The following is an 18,142-nucleotide window of genomic DNA, read 5'->3' on the forward strand; positions in this document are numbered from 1 at the left end:
TGACAACATTGTTCATTTGGTTTACAGTGCTGTTTATTTTCCTATACAGGTTTTCATTTGTACCACAGATTGCCCACCATTGTTCCGGAAAGCTGTCTCCTCATCTTTGTTGGCTTGCTACTTGGAGGAATTATGTTCGGAGTAAGTGAAAAGTCCCCACCTGCCATGAAGACAGACGTGTTTTTTTTGTATCTTCTTCCTCCAATTGTGCTGGACGCTGGTTACTTTCTACCCACTAGGCCATTCTTCGACAATGTGGGCACCATATTCTGGTACGCCGTGGTAGGAACTCTGTGGAATGCCATTGGGATCGCAATATCCCTGTTTGCCATATGTCAGATTGAAGTGTTCGGCCTGTCGGACATTACATTGCTACAGTGCCTGCTTTTTGGCAGCTTGATTTCAGCTGTGGACCCAGTGGCTGTCTTGGCTGTTTTTGAAAATATCCATGTTAATGAACAGCTTTATATTTTAGTTTTTGGGGAATCTTTATTAAATGATGCTGTTACAGTGGTGAGTATACAACATTTAATATTTTATTGCAATTAATGTTCAGGTGTAATTTATGTTCAGTAATTATTTATAGGAGCTGTTAGGAGTTGTATAGCCCTACAGTGCAGGTATTTTAAGCATCATCTTGAACATTAATGGGAACATACCAGTCTATTAATTAAGGACTTGCCAGACCTTTGGAAACAGCCCTCCTTTGGTATGAAGGAAATGTACATCACTCATACAAGTAAGACTTTCTTAAATTCAAATAAAGGAATAATTCAGGCACCATAACAACTTGAAGTGCATTTGACTACTCTTGGTCTGCCTCAAGTCCAATGCGGAAGCTAGTGATAAGCTGGGAGTGTTGACTGATGCTCTCGGCCTATTATTTGCTTCATATTGAGAAAAAAATGCATGATAAAGATATGTATCTCACATACCTTCAGAGGTATATATTGGTTACATGGCAACCAGAGGGAAATGTACCTTCCTCCCACCCCACACCTGAATGGAGGAAGTACTTTTTTTGTGTCTCATTATGCATCCTACCATCCCCTACTGTTTCGGAAAAGTATGTGCATATATTCACAATCATAATGCACATACACATTCATACACATAGACATTCATATTCACACATACTTACATTCATATATACACACACATAGACACATACACAGATAAACATTCACAAACACTCATACATGTACACACAGGCTTCACACACACACAGATTTATATATATATATATAAACACATTCGTATGCATCTGCAGACTACACACACCACACGCCACACACCACACTAATTTGTGACCACAACAGACTCACAGCTCTGCCTGCCCTTGTCCAGTTCCATCTCTCTCTCTCTCTCTCTCTCTCTGCCTTCAGCTCCATCTCCCTAACTTCCTCTCTTCTCAAAGCTACATACCCGTCTCTCCTTCCAGGATCCATCTCTCTCCATTGGCTTCATTTACCTTTCTTCTACCTCTCTCCATCCAACCCCATTTATCTCTCTACCCCATCCTCCAGCACAATAAATTAACAGCCACAAAGCCTGGTTATCCAGTGCCACTGACAACTGGAAGCTGCATTATAAGTAAGACTCTAGAAACAACTCACTGTGAAGGGGGCCACCCCATATATATGTCTGCTCCTATCTATGCTGTGTGATTCTCCCCTTGGATTTGTGGTAATGTGAAGAGCAGCTACCACCTGCTTTTCCTCACCCCTTCAAACAGCGAACAGTCAGCAGGCAGCTTTCTGCTCAGGTAGGAGGAGGTTGCCCTGGGCAGGAGACTGCCCACATCTGCCCCCCGTCCTCCCCTGTTTGTATGCTTCCGTATATGACTTATTTTCTCACAGTGTAAGATTTAAATTTATGTAGTCTTTCTCCCAATATAGAGATCGATAGAGAGAGAGACAGACCTGCAGATAGAGATAGATAGATAGATAGATAGATAGATAGATAGATAGATAGATAGATACTTGCATCCATTCTACATCTGTAGACTTTTTTATTTTTTTTCTATAAACTGATGTTCTTTCACCTGGCTGAAAACATTAAATATATTATTTCATTTACATGTTGCTTAACATTATATGAAGCACTGCAACATAATGAAATGTTTCAAGCTGCTTTTTCATTTAAGCCGACATTGAATATTAAAACTAGTTTTTGTTTAAAGATTTCGAAGGAGGAAATACTAGCTGCACAATGTCAGCCAAGTGAAACTTTATCAGTCTGGAGTGAGTGTGTGAGTTTCTGTGTGGAGCAGGTGAAACTGGTTATAAAAAGCTTTGCCTGTGTCCCTGGAAACACAGCACTTTCAGTCAGTTAACAGGGGAATACTGGTTGATGGATGTACTGGAATTGCTGGTTGTTAAAACAAAGGCTATATCAGATAAAGCACAGGAGATCACCTTGATGCAATTTCACATATCTATGTCATACCAGGGTCAGACACTACTAAGGCTTTTATGCACTAAACTGTGAATTGTCAGGAAGTAGACAGGAAATTACAGAGCTTGGGCCTAAATAGCTAAATTTGAAAACATTATCTCAGCTGAGTTTCCAGCCCAGCTATTTTTGTCTACTGTTTGACTGGTGACTTTCCTAGAGCTTAGTTGAGAATGGTGCAGCAGAACCATAGTAAGAAGTCAAACCATTCTAAAACAGTTTGGCTACGTATAATGGAAGGACTCCAGTTAAGTCCTGGCGTCATAACCACTACTGCATTCTGAAGTGGTTATGTGACCTGGAGTGTTCCTTTACGTTTTGATAACAAAATAGAAGTAACCAGTCTGGAGTTAAAAAATATATATATATTACATATTATGCATTTAAGCACACTGAAGAAGCCAGAAGCTACTTGTCAGACACCCAAGGGGCCCAGGTAAGGGGACAATTTATTTCTAATTGGTTTGTCCCATTACTGGGAAACCAGACCTGAGAACTCCTAACATCATAACCACTACAAATGATGCTTGGAAAAAAACATTTAACAGGTACATTGGTTGTAGTATACACATTATATATACAGGTGTCATGATCTTTAGCAAGTCAGGTAGGAGATGATTGCCAGGGTTAACATCAGGATCCTTATTGCTGGATTTGGATAATTACAGGTAAGGATAACTAGGTTGTGAAAATAAAGGGTGTAGACAAAAAGGTCAAAGAGGAAATAAGGTAACAATTAAACCTATACAGTTGCAAGAAAAAGTATGTGAACCCTTTGGAATGATATGAATTTCTGCACAAATTGGTCATAAAATGTGATCTGATCATCATCTAAGTCACAACAATAGACAATCACAGTCTGCTTAAACTAATAACACACAAAGAATGAAATGTTGCCAAGTTTTTATTGAACACACCATGTAAACATTCACAGTGCAGGTGGAAAAAGTATGTGAACCCCTAGACTAATGACATCTCCAAGAGCTAATTGGAGTGAGATGTCAGCCAACTGGAGTCCAATCAATGAGATGAGATTGGAGGTGTTGGTTACAGCTGCCCTGCCCTATAAAAAACACACACCAGTTCTGGGTTTGCTTTTCACAAGAAGCATTGCCTGATGTGAATGATGCCTTTCACAAAAGAGCTCTCAGAAGACCTATGATTAAGAATTATTGACTTGCTTAAAGCTGAAAAGGGTTATAAAAGTATCTCCAAAAGCCTTGCTGTTCATCAGTCCACGGTAAGACAAATTGTCTATAAATGGAGAAAGTTCAGCACTGCTGCTACTCTCCCTAGGAGTGGCCGTCCTGTAAAGATGACTGCAAGAGCACAGCGCAGACTTCTCAATGAGGTAAAGAAGAATCCTAGAGTGTCAGCTAAAGACTTACAAAAGTCACTGGCAAATGCTAACATCCCTGTTAGCGAATCTACAATACGTAAAACACTAAACAAGAATGGATTTCATGGGAGGATACTACAGAGGAAGCCACTGCTGCCCAAACAAAACATTGCTGCACGTTTACAGTTTGCACAAGAGCACCTGGATATTCCACAGCAGTACTGGCAAAATATTCTGTGGACAGATGAAACCAAAGTTGAGTTGTTTGGAAGAAACACACAACACTATGTGTGGCAAAAAAGAGGCACAGCACACCAACATCAAAACCTCATCCCAACTGTGAAGTCAGGGCCTGGATGGATTGCTATCATCGAAGGAAAAATAAATTCCCAAGTTTATCAAGACATTTTGCAGGAGAACTTAAGGCCATCTGTCTACCAGCTGAAGCTCAACAGAAGATAGGTGTTGCAACAGGACAATGACCCAAAGCATAAAAGTAAGAAAAACAACAGAATGGCTTAAACAGAAGAAAATACGCCTTCTAAAGTGGCCCAGTCAGAGTCCTGACCTGAACCCGATTGAGATGCTGTGGCATGACCTCAAGAAAGTGATTCACACCAGACATCCCAAGAATATTGCTGAACTGAAACAGTACTGTAAAGAGGAATGGTCAAGAATTACTCCTGACCGTTGTGCACGTCTGATCTGCAACTACAGGAAACGTTTGGTTGAAGTTATTGCTGCCAAAGGAGGTTCAACCAGTTATTAAATCCAAGGGTTCACATACTTTTTCCACCTGCACTGTGAATGTTTACATTGTGTGTTCAATAAAAACCTGGCAAAATTTCATTCTTTGTGTGTTATTAGTTTAAGCAGACTGTGATTGTCTATTTTTGTGACTTAGATGATGATCAGATCATATTTTATGACCAATTTGTGCAGAAATCCATATCATTCCAAAGGGTTCACATACTTTTTCTTGCAACTGTAAATGAAGTTACAGGTTGGAGAAGAACCTATAAGAGAAATTATAGGTAATTAAGTTGAAGGTATACCGAAATCAGGATTTAGGCAATATGCCCCAAATAGGATACAATCAGAAATGGAAATACATAATAGGAAAACCTATAGATATAAAAAGTATAGGTTACACAGAAGAACAAATTAGACAGAATAAGGTTGCAGGAAAAGGAGAACTTAAAGGACCACTATAGTGCCCTGAGGGTGCCCCCACCCTCAGGGTCCCCCTCCCGCCCGGCTCTGGAAAGGGGAAAAGGGGTTAAACTTACTTTTTTCTAGCGCTGGGCGGGGAGCTCTCTGCCTCCGATCCTCCTCCGTTCTGCCCCGTCGGCTGAATGCGCACGCGCGGCAAGAGCTGCGCGCGCATTCAGCTGGTCGCATAGGAAAGCATTTACAATGCTTTCCTATGGACGCTTGTGTGCTCTCACTGTGATTTTCACAGTGAGAATCACGCAAGCGCCTCTAGCGGCTGTCTGTGAGACAGCCACTAGAGGCTTTGGTGGAAGGCTTAACCTCTCTGAAACTGCTATGCTTATAAAGAAATAGCTGGACCTGGCACCCAGACCACTTCATTAAGCTGAAGTGTTCTGGGTGCCTAGAGTGGTCCTTTAAGTTAATAAACCCCCTTTTGGAGTAAGGTTTGCTTAAACAGGAAAATAACACCATGTAGTTATTTTGAGGCACAGTCCAGAGTGGTGTAATGAGGCAGGTATAGAGCAGAGAGGTTGTTTGGATTTGAATAGGTAAAAATCAGGGTGGTTGGATAAAGCTGGATAGTTGTTAAGTTCAGGTTGGTATTTTGCAGGTTAGAAGTCAAACAGGAATGCAGATTAGTTCAGGCTGGTATTGAGCAGGTTTGGAAGCAAGTAGTTCTGTTGGTATTAATCAGGGTTCAAAATAAGTAGTTCTAAAGTCAATACGAGAAGTTCAAAGAAGCCAGGATATGACGTGTTTCAGGCAGATCAACAACTTCAATTCAAAGGCAATGAGGAGAGTTGGGTGTTACCTTTTGTAGGAACCCTCTTAGTCCAGGCAGGTGAGGATGATAAGGTGAGTGTCCAGAACTAGAGGCATTGGAGGCCACTAGTGGCAAAACATAATCTGTGCAGGAACTTGTTTTTTTAAAGAAACAGTATCAACGGAAAAAAAGCCTGACACCAGGCAACTGACCATCATAAATAGTTTATTGTAGTGACACTGACTTCCCCATAACAAATTAGTATTGTACACGCAGTTGTTGAAAATCTTTAAGATGTACCAGCCAACCACCATAAACTGTGGTATTTACTTAATGAACAGTGAACTGAACATCTAGGGCAAAATTTATAACGTAAAGATGGAACAATACATTTTGAGTTTGAGGACTATTTCATATCTGCTATCTCTGTCTGTTTCTCTGTTCACCATAATTCATGGTTTAGTGAAAATCTGCTTTGGTGTTTGAAACCATAGAACTATATACATGTTCATATTGATCAATGTAAAATATACAACAGAGAGATGAATAAAAATGAATGTACGAATTCACTAGCAAGTACATAATTGGTGAACTCTATGACCGCCAGAGACAAAGTTAACTTCTAGGACAGTAATTAATACATTGCTCGGTGATAAATGATTGTTTATTGCTTGTTCATTAGGAATAGCAAAATTATCGTCAGAATTTTGGCGTCTGAACACTTAAAATAACGTGGATAAGAAAAAACTTGTGACCTTACCTTGGCACTAAAATGGTGAACTCTATGACTGCGAAAGACAACGTTGACTTTTAGGATAGTAATTAATACATTGCTCAGTGATACATGATTAATTGTGTATGCTTGTTCGTTAGGAAAAGCAAAATCAGAGACAGAATGTTGGCACCTGAACACTTAAAATAACGTGGACAAGAAAAACCCTCTGATGTTGTCTTGACACTAAAATAGAAAAAAAAATGTTTACTTAAATCCACTGATTTTACATAGAATAAATTAAGGTGGGGGCATTAAACTCCTCTTGAATGGCATGCAAAATAGTATAAATATTGTCGCATTCGCTTCCTGTTCTTTGTATAAAGACTTTATTGTCTGGGCGGCTACTACAAAAAAAAAAGGCAAACAAAACATATGCCGCTGGATATTTGGGCAGAGTGCGAAAATGAGCACAGCTGGATCCCAGACAGGATTATGTTGTCCTGCTGTGCCAATCTGTAATTTGCTGGAGAGGATTAATTAAAACAAATGAGAATATAAAAGTAGACATGCAACAGCATCACTGTTATATAAAACAAAACAAAAAAACACTGTAAATAGCATTAAATCATTTTTAAAGAATCTTGGTGGCAACATACTCTGAAGCAACAGTGAATCATCTATGATAATTTCTGCTTTGCTTTGTAATGAAGAGTGCCCATTGTTGTTGGTATGAGTTGACCGCAGAATGTTTATGGTTGGTACATGAAAGCAAAACGGGTATTGCCGCCGGTTGTCAAGGAATGTGGGCATTATAAACTGGTTGAAAACCGTTGGAACAAAAATGGTGGCAGAACAGAGAAATAGCTTTAGCTAGTGTAAGTGGGGATGGTCAAGTGCCCCCTTTTTGGCGAGCTTCCTCACCTAGGCCCATCCTCTTGTCCCAAGTTGATATTTCACAAAGTTGTGAGTTAAGTAAGACTGACATCTCATAGCATTGCTTTCTGTACAAGCCTGGACAAATGAAATTCTAAAGCTGTCTAATTCTGGTTTAGAAGGTTTTCTTATTTTTTTAGTCATAATAAGAAAAGAATTAGTCACCCTCCGTTCTCGTCCTCAACTTATTATAAACTCTGCCTTCTTTTGCATCTTATCTTATTCTACAGGTGTCAAATCCCAGTATGAATGTTCTCTTTATATTTGTATTAAGTTCAAGATTTTGTGTTTTACATATTTTACACAGTTTGATTCAGTAAAAATTAACAAGAGGTCATAGCAGTGAAAGGCACCAGGTATACATACATACTTGAATACTGTTCTATAATCATAAAGTCTAGCCCATACTCCTTGAGTCATGCCATAACAGAAAGAGACATTTAAAGAGGTCAGGTTAATGATTGTTATCTTTGGATGAAGAGCAGGCTAAACTTAAATAGTTCCAAGGCAGGTAAGTGGAATTTTTTTCTAAAAATAACACTTAAACTGTCAGACTTCTTTGAAGCTAGGGGGTAAGGTGACCTCTACTTAAATACAGTAAGTATAATCACGTTGTATTTATAACTTTTCTGTATGCTCAAGGACAACCTCTAAAATTCCTGTTGTGAATTTACAGAGTCAATAAACCAATTAGCAGAATTATTTCTGGTGTAGAATTTTTTTATGGAAGTTATAAATCACAAATAGATGAGATGTTAAGGAAAGATTATCCTGAGAACAAACGTCCAATCAGAATGTTGTACTTCATTAAACTAATTTAAAAAAATTGTATTTGTACATTTATTAATGTTTTTGTTCTAGTGGTGCCCAAGTGGGATCTAGGGCAGTTGCAAAGCATACCTCCTATTCTTATGTCTTCCCTCCTCTGTCTATTCAATATTATGGTTTGAGTAAAGTGTGTATTGGTGGGAATTCAAAGTGAATTCACTTTGCATGTCTAATATTTCACACCCTAAAGGAACAAGACAATCACCATAACTACTACAGAGCACTGCAGTGGTTGTGGTGTCATCAGTTCCATGGCGTCTTCTTCTTGTAAGTAGACAAACCATTTCCCGATTGCCACCTCCACAACGTTTGATGGAAAGGTGGTAACTCAAAAAGCTCAGAGCCCTGTAGTTCACCACCAGGTTTAGTGCAGACAGAGGCAGGAAAGCAGAAGTGGAGGCAGGAAGTGATGTATGGCTAAGGCACTCCTGTCTCCATAACCACTACAGAGCACTGTAGTGATAATGGTGCTTGCAGTATTCCTTTAAAGAAAAAAACCTATAAAACATCTAAATGTATTCTTCTTCCATCTCATGCCTTTTCTTTAGATTTACATTAAAATGAATACTTGTACAGAGCAACTATCGTTTTGCAGGTATTATTTAGTTGCATCAAAAATAAATACATAACACTATTTGTCATTACACCTCCTCTTCCATTACCTTCAGATCCATCCTCACCCATCCCAGTTTGAGCTCTACCTCTTTTCAAGCTCAATTTAACCTCTTCTGAATTTCACTTCTGCTTCTTCTGCAGATCCTACATTTCAATACCATCTTTTCTTCTTCATACTCACTCACTCAGTCCCATTAATTTGCATTATACAACCATATAAAAATATTCCTACATGCTTACAGTCTTCCTATTTACTCCGTGGTAATGTCAAAGATAAATATTTTATGGAGATGAAATGTCACAGTTCTGCAGCGACAGCAAGGATTAAGGACCTTAGCCGCATGTTCCTTCTGTTCCCTGATGGATATGGTAAGAACTGTTAATGACAATTATTGACTAGAGGTTAGAATAGCTGTAAATGTTCAAACATATTTTATTAGTCACAAAATACTTATTGTCTGCTTGTGTCCCTTTTTGCTTGTAGGTTCTCTATAATTTGTTCAAATCATTCTGTGAAATGAAAACTATTGAGACCACTGATATTCTATCAGGAGTTGCTAACTTTTTTCTGGTGGGAATAGGAGGCGTTTTAATTGGAATCGTTTTTGGATTTGTAGCAGCATTCACCACTCGCTTCACCCGCAACATCCGAGTCATTGAGCCTCTTTTTGTTTTTCTGTACAGCTACTTATCGTATTTAACAGCTGAAATGTTCCACCTTTCTGGCATCATGGCGTAAGTATTTAATGCGACAGACATGAGATACATATTTGTGTGCACTGTACACTCATTGATAATTCTACAATCTAACAAAAAAAAATTTTTTTTAAATTTAATTGGAACAATGGATTTTACTGAAAGCAGTTTCAAATTATTTATCTACAGAAGTCACCAATAAAGTCTCTGGGAACTTTAGTAGATAAATTAGTTGAAACGGTTTCTCTAACAGATTGTGATCAATTGAAAAGCTTATCAAAAAGAATTCAATTTAGGCCTTGGTTGCATGGTAGAATAAATATAACTTGATTGGGGGGAGCAGGTTGTTCCATAAGGTTGGAGCTGCCAGGGTGAAGTTAGTAAGAGTGAGTTAGCAGTACAGGTATAAGCCCAGGACAGGAGAAGATCACCGGAGAATGACCAAAAAGGGGTGTACCTAAAGGGGTGTACCTATAATTTAGTGAAGAAATGAAGTTAGGTGTAGAGTTGCTGAGAGCTTCGTAGGGAAGAGTTAATAGTTTGCAATGTATCCTATAGGGTACAGGAAGCCAATGTTACATTTGACAAAGGGGTGATGTATGTGAGAAAGTACAAATAGAAATATGAGCCTAGCAGCAGCACACTCTATAGAGGCATTACAGTTTCTTTAGAGATCAATTAGGAAAGAATTACAGTAGTCAATGCGAGAAATTACAAGTGCATGAACAACTCCTTAGTAGCATCTTTCGTAAGAAAGGTAAAGATGCAGGAAATGTTTTTAAGGTGGAATTGGCTTAATTTAGTGACAGACTGAATCTGAGAAGTAAAGATGAGGCCGAAATCAAAGACAACACCAAGGTAGCGAACTTGCAAGGATGGGCTGAAATGTGTACCATCAACTTGCAGAGAGAGCAACATCTGAGGATGAGTTTTATAGGTAGGGAAGCTCAGTTTTAGGCCGATTTACTTTTTGAAAGTGGGAGAACATTAATTCAGATACAGAAGAGAGGCTTGAATTGAGGGTTGAATTGTAGGACAGTAGGAAATAGATCAGGAAATGAAAGGTACATCTGGTGTCATCAGCATGTAGGTGGTAGTAGAATCCAAAATAATTAATACGTTTGACAAGAGAGGCAGAATAAAAAGGAAACAGAAGGGGACCAAGAACCGAACCTTTTGTGACTCCAAGCGAGACAGTATGGGGGAGGAAGTTGTACAAGAAACGTGAACACTAAAGGATCTTTGGGAGATATAGGATGAGTACCATGAAAGGACAGTGTTACGAAGGCCAAGGATGTGAAGAGTTTGGAAAAGTTTAAAGGCAGCAGATATATGTAGAAGAATTAGTATACAGTAGTTGTTTTTGGATTTAACCTTGATTAGACTACATGGGTAACCCTTTACACTACTTACTGCTCAAAGTATAATGCTGTATACCTATATAATAATGCCCTTTAGTGCGTATGGTTTACATTACAAGATATCTAACCACACTTTGTCAATGTAGTAATGCAGGCACCAGTATATCAATAATAAAATAACCAAAGAAGTGTTAATGTCATGGAAAAATGGCATAGAACCACTTTAAATGGTGTAACATTTCAGCTGCCATCAGTGTTAAAATAAATGGTCTTGCCATAAAAAGTACACAAAAAGCTAGTAACTCAAAATCCAAAATGGGATATTAACATTTAAGTAATCTCTTGCCATTGAGGGATGCTCACTGTTTAGGAGTTGGAATCCATCGTATCCAATGAACTCTGTCTTGGATTTAGTAGAAGAAAGCTACAGGTTTTTATATGTACTAATCTATACATTTGCTAGTCATTTCTCTATCACCATGTATTGATTGATTATATTTAAATACTCACCTGAAGCCATTATGATCAACAAGTCCTTTGTAAAAAAACAAATGTAAAACGATGTGGAAAATAAGGTATATAACACTGCCTATAGAAAATAAGGGATATAAAGGAAACGCTGTGGTTATAGTGCCAACTTAACTAGATTAATTTTAAATAATTTATTGAATGTTTGATATAATTTAGGGCTGTTTCTGGCACTGATGGATCGCCCACATTCAGGCCCCTTGACAGCGCTGAATCAAAACTTCTGAATTATCAGTATAAATGTTGAGAATGTTAAGGCGGCTTAGTCTTTTGTGCTCCAGAAGGTGGTTCACAGTAGACAAGATTATTATTTTTTTTATATATAGTTTAGAATGCTAACATTTTAATATTCTTGTAAGTAAGATTTGGATTATTTATTTTTGTTTGTTCTGCTCCATCGCTTAGCAAAAACACATGACCATTTTAAATTGGTTCCTTGTGTATACATTCAAGCTTTATTAGTGATTTAATAGCCATTGTAGGACTTTGGACCTGCTTACCGAGAGAAATCTATTATTAAACATTTGTCATCTATACTTTTAGTATATCTTGTACAAGGCAGGTACACTGAAATGTATTATTATAAAGCTAATAAAAACTACCTAACCCTTTAGAGATAATAATTACAACATATGCAGTAACTTCCACGTGCATTCTGCTGTTGCCTTTCTTTGAGCTTTCAGTAAAATCACTGTTCCCTGAGCTATTCTTATGCCTCCTGAGTTCAACTACATTGAAGAACCTCTAGTACAGATGCCACTGAACTCATTGGGGTTCTGGGTGTCCACTTCAGACTGCGAGTTATAGTCTAACTCAACTGTCACTTCCTTGGCTGTTTATATATATGTAACATGATTACTTATCCCTATAGTCAATAAATATGGTTTTGTGAGGTGTGAAAAGTAATTAAATAACTAAAACCACACCCCTTTATCCTGTAGCCCCATGTAGCAAAAGTGCAGCTTAGCGGAAAAGGGCCTTGAGAGGGGTTAAGAGGCGGGCATAGGAGGAAGGAAGCAGGGATTGGAGTCATGGGTAAGTGGGTTGGCTATTTAAATAGGCAGCCATTTTAGAGCAATTACTTTTAATTTCCTACCTGGCTGAGTTTGTCCCTCCCACCCTCCCTGGGGTTTTTGTTTGTCTAAGGGTCATCCCATTTTGTCACAGCGGCAGGCTAGGGAGCTGAAGGAGAAGAAATAGGCTCCTCATGAGGAACATGATGGAAATGGAAAATCGTGGTCATTGGTGGTTGGTAGGAGTCCTGTCGGTGGCTCAGAACCTGGTGGGGTAGGGGTATCCGGGTATACCCCTGCCGTGGTTAATTTATGTTTGGCACTTTAAGTTGGTTCATGTTGGAATAATGTTTGTATATGTTATATATATGTATATATGTGTTATTTGTATTGGGTTAATTGCATTTTATATTAACAGAAGGATATGGGTGCGAGGGCAGAGTATGGGGGGCAATGACCCATGTTTATATGTTAAGTTATTATGGTTATATTATTCTAATTATTCCAATTGTTATTATTTGAGATTATTTAATAAAGCTGTGGACAACTTTTCCCATATACCCTAGTGTCAGTGCATTATTGGGATAGGTATGTGGGGTGGTTGTCCTAGATTCCGACTGCCCATATGGCGACTATACACCGATCATGTATCTGAGCACCACCATCTTAGCACCCTGTCAAACTATGTTACAAGCTCTGTCCTTTGCATTTGTCAGCCAACATAGAGAAAGCATACAAAGAAGGGGAGAAATTAAACAATGAGGAAGAATTATCAAAGTGTCAGTGACATTTTTCTGTCTAATGTTCAGTGAATATCTGGCACAATTTATTAAATCTGTCAGATTTTTTTTCCTCCTTTTTTTTTTGCACCCTAAGCATCAGTTTGAAAATGTGCCATTTTTTTCACAAACAAAGCAGACTCAATAATATTTCCGCCACTTTGTCGGACAGAAAAGTGGTATAGTTTTTTCCACCACTATAAATTTGGCGGTCTTCTGGAATGAAAATTTCTGAGAAAATTGTCTACATTTACTTTGAAGAAAACTGTCATTTTTAAAGCACTTTGAAAAAGGCAATCAAAATCATCAAAATGTAACTGCCACTTTTCCAAGCACTGATAAATGTCCCCAATGTTTCTTTTTTCTCTCTCTTCATTTACAATGTTTACCATGGTTTTGCCTTGTATGAACTGGATTGTGATGTCCATTGCTGCATTTTTAATATAAATTTGAAAGTAAATGGCACATCACATCTGATAACAAAAGTGTAAAAGGGTCACTCCAATCTAAATAGTAATTTAAAAAACATAAAACATAAAATCACTATTTAGTAGACCTATTCCCAATGAATACATGCATGCATTTTCTTTGGTGCACGTAGTCATTTGTGGTACACCTAAAAAAAGGCTTGCAAAAGCTGCAGATTTTCTGACTGTATCATTTGCAAACCCTCCTCCTCATCTAGAAGCCTCTGATTCTGTATCACAAGTGCACACTCACACTCCTGTGCGTGTGTGCAGTGAGGGAAGGGGTAGAGGATGCTTAGGCCCTGAAGGAAGCAGCATAGGACAGGTTTAACTGAGCATGGTGAATGCATGCAAGCTCATAGTAACATGTGAGACAGAGCTGTCATCATTTACCAGAGTGAGCCTGCTACTTCCATTAGCTTAGTGAAGCTAACTGAAGAAAGAAGAAAGCCTAATTGATAGCCAGTGAGGTGTTTCATGATGGGATTATAAAATTGCCAATTTCTCTGGCTGTCAAACTGGTAGTCATACTAGATCCAGAGGGTGGTTTATTTGTAAACAGAGCTTGCTGAAGTGCTTTCTGTGTATCCCAAGAAGCACTTCAGCAAGCTCTATTTACACACAACACACCTTCTGGCTCTATTACGACACCAGTCCAGGTGACCCTTTCCTCTATGATGCCTATGAATAGTCTGTGTCTGTGCAAGTTACCTGTGCATAATACATTCTAGCTTATAAATTGTGCGCAGTAACATTATGCAACACATATCTGTTATATTGATTGTTTACTGGCCTCTGAGAAATGGTAATTGTGACAAAAGGCCTTTTGTCACTGTTTTTTTATGTGACAAATTGCCCTGCTTCCCTGGGTTGTAGAGAAGCATATTTGCCAGCCTCCTCCCTCATGACTATGGCCCTGGTGTAAAATGGGGCTTACTGAACCAAGTATTGCATAGGTGGGCCACCCAGAAATTGAAGCGTGCAGCTAATTTACCTCCCACGCTGAGAGCCTGCTGTAGGTAAATAGCCGACTGCTGGGGGGGCCACCGTTCGTACAAATGAACACGTGGCGGCAGCCATCTTTATTCATTTGAACGCGGTCAGCAGTGTGTGCAGCCAAATTCATGGAACTGAAATCGGCTACACATTTCTACGAACACCGCTGACCCTTACCTTCTCCTCCACTGAGTTTTCAGCCACAGAGACTAAGTCCTGTTCGGCAATTCGAATGCACGTTCAAATGGGACTTAGTCATTTTTTCAGTGTAAAATAGACCGACCGCACAGCCCAAATCTATGGAACTGTTTTGGGCAGGAAAATGTGCGGTCGGTCACAAAGGACTTCCAACTAACTTTTTAACTACTGTAGGGATTTGTATGATTTGTAGACATGTGCAATTCGTTTCGGTCCGAATATGAATTTGGATGAATTTTGGGCAATTCGGACATTCGGGTACTTCCGAATGTCTGAATAGCCGAAGTGCCGATTTGACGAGGTCCGAAATTACCGAATTTCTGAAGTGTCGAAGTGCCGAAGTTCCGAAGTGCTGAAGGGCCGAAGTGCCAAAGCACAGTATTCCCTAAGAACTAATATACTTACCCAGTGAAAAAATGAAGAATGTTACACTGTATACAATTTTAAATAAAAAGTATACAAACATAGCCAGGATTCAGCTGTAAGCATTTGCAACACTTACAACAATCAAGTAACATACATTCATATAATATGTAAGTTACTTAGCCTGTCAGTGTAATGACAGGAATGAATTAGTAGATAACTCCCTAATTCCCACGGTATTAGGGAGCTATCTACTAAAAGGCTGAAAGACCTAAATTGGTCTTTCAGCCAAATTTACTAATACTAAGTAAAGGTTACTTAGTATTAGTAAATTATGCCCCTACTCGCTATACTGTGAGTAGGGGCATGTCTATTAAACAGTGAGCAGCCTATGGCTGCTCACTTTAAAAAAAAGTCCCCCCCTTTCCCACGCTGTGTAAAATCAGAGTGCTGTGACAGGTAAATGTACAGACTTACCTGTCAGTCTCTTCATTTACCTGTCAGAGCACTCTAATTGGGTGGCTTAAACCCACCAATCAGAGTACTCTGAGCCTAATTGCAGGGCGGGGCAAGGCTTTATAAGCCTTCCCCCGCCCTGCAGAGCTCAGTCTTTTTTTTTACAGGTACTTAGTTAAATGGTCCCCCCTCATTATTTTTAGGGTGAGGGGGGCAGGTAGGGGGTTATTTTTTTTTTTGGAGGGAGGGGGTGACTAGGGGTTTGGGGACCCCTAGTCACCTGGGGGGGGTAACATTTTTATTTAGGGTTTAGGGGTGGGGGCTTAAAAAGTGGGAGGCACTTATACAAACTGTTGTAATTCCTACACAGTTCACCTGATTTGGATGTAAATACCCTCAAATTAAAGCTGAACGTCTGCAGTTAAAGCACATATTGTTTGTTTCATTTCAAACCCATTGTGTTGGTGTATAGAGCCAACAAGATTAGAATTGTGTCGATGTCCCAATATTTATGGACCTGACTGTATAGTGAAGGTTGGAATCATCTGATCTCCTCTGTGTTTTCTATAGATCCCAATACTTTTTTTCATTTAATATATTTGAGGAGAACACTGGTGATGCTGTCAACTAGTGCTCAGATGTGCTTTGCACTTAGTATGGTAGTTACCTTCACTTTTTAACTCTTTTTGTAATTGTTTAACCTGTCCACACAAAAACAAACACCGATGATGCTATAGGCTAAAAAGGAAAAGGTCTGTATTAAGTTTTTAATTGAGTATCCATCAATGGAAAAGAAAGCACAAATATGTTTCAGGTGCGTTTCCTTGATTGCTGCTTTTATTGCGTACAAGATTTTGAATTGGTCCTTTTGATGTTTAAATGTTTTTGTTTTTTTTGCAGAATAACAACCTGTGCAATGTCCATGAATAAATATGTAGAAGAGAATGTGTCTCAGAAGTCCTATACTACAATCAAGTATTTCATGAAAATGCTTAGCAGTGTTAGTGAGACTCTGATTTTTATCTTTATGGGCGTTTCCACAGTTGGGGACAATCATGAGTGGAATTGGGCATTTGTCTGCTTTACATTGTTCTTCTGCTTGGCTTGGCGTGCAGCAGGTAAGCTAGACCAGGAGTGAGAAATACTTACCATGGTACAGTGTTACATGCTATTGTGAGTAGTAACTTGAGTCATTCAAAAGGGCACATTCTATCATCCAGATAGGTAGCTCTGTGAGTACTTCCTCTCTCATGCAGTTTTCTCCATGGGAAGCTAGTGTTCTCTGCTTTTTACCCGAACCCAGTCTAAAGCGCTGATTTGAAGCTTCGGACTGAGGAAGACTAAGAGTGGCAGAGCGGATAGATGTTGTCTGAACATCTATGGGGTTAAACAATTTGTAAACAGTTTATTCCCTTAAGGTATGATAGTGCCCATTATCTCTGTGCACCATAACAACTTAATTGAGACGTAACTGTTATGGTGCCCGGTGTGTTAATTTAATCACTAATACATTGAATGCCAGCATATCACTTCTTGCTTTTGAGTTCAGTTACCTTCAAAAAGCAAGTAAGCATACATCTTTAATTCTGAGATGCCAAGTTATTGGTCATTTCAGAAATAGCTCAGTGTATGATAAATGTCAGCACACCTATACTTTCCATGAAAACAAATCTCTAATTATGCCTTTATACTGATTTAGTTAAATACCCAATTTACAGTTTTGGATCATAATGAACCACACCATCTGTGGACTAATTTTATTAAAGGGAATCTCCAGTTTTCCTGGCACTGGAGGGTCCCTCTCCCTCCCACCCACCAATCCCCGGTTACTGAAGGGGTGAAAACCCCTTCAGTCACTTACCTGAGGCAGCGGCGATGTCCCTCGCCACTGTCTCCTCCTCCGCGCCGCTCCTCCTCTGCATTGCGTCGGCCGGTGGGCAAGACTGATCCCGCCCATCGGCCGAGAAGCATTACGTCTCCCCATAGGAAAGCATTGAAAAATTATTTTAATGCTTTCCTATGGTGAAATGAGTGATGCTGGAGGTCCTCACACAGCGTGAGGACGTCCAGCGACGCTGTAGCACAGATAATCTGTGCTATGAAGGAGGAAGTGACTTCTAGTGGCTGTCTAGTAGACAGCCACTAGAGGTGGAGTTAACCCTGGAAGGTAATTATTGCAGTTTATAAAAAACTGCAATAATTACACTTGCAGGGTTAGGAGTAGGAAGTGGTCTGGGTGCCTGGAGTGTCCCTTTAATGTTTGTACATGTTAGTATGATCTTCTATTACAACTACAGCAACTCCTAAATATACTCCAGGATAAGTAAATGTTAACACAAAACAAAATAGGACTAGAGGCATCTACTAAACCTGGAGATTTCACTGAGATTATGCATTTTGTATTTCTTTTAAACATGGATACT

At 39.1% G+C, this 18,142-nt stretch overlaps 1 protein-coding gene across 1 annotated transcript in view; it reads left to right on the forward strand.

Annotated features, from left to right (window-relative positions):
- The window catches only part of LOC134614564 (sodium/hydrogen exchanger 2-like), a 55,742-nt gene that overhangs the window by 20,310 nt on the left and 17,290 nt on the right, over nt 1–18,142 (forward strand). Inside the window, exons 2-4 of the mRNA XM_063458516.1 lie at nt 50–513; nt 9,347–9,597; nt 16,620–16,837. Of these exons, the coding sequence (XP_063314586.1) occupies nt 50–513; nt 9,347–9,597; nt 16,620–16,837 (933 nt within the window). The remainder of the gene's footprint in view (nt 1–49; nt 514–9,346; nt 9,598–16,619; nt 16,838–18,142) is intronic.

The sequence above is a fragment of the Pelobates fuscus genome, chromosome 1, assembly GCF_036172605.1.
Source record: "Pelobates fuscus isolate aPelFus1 chromosome 1, aPelFus1.pri, whole genome shotgun sequence".
NCBI classification, from domain to species: domain Eukaryota; kingdom Metazoa; phylum Chordata; class Amphibia; order Anura; family Pelobatidae; genus Pelobates; species Pelobates fuscus.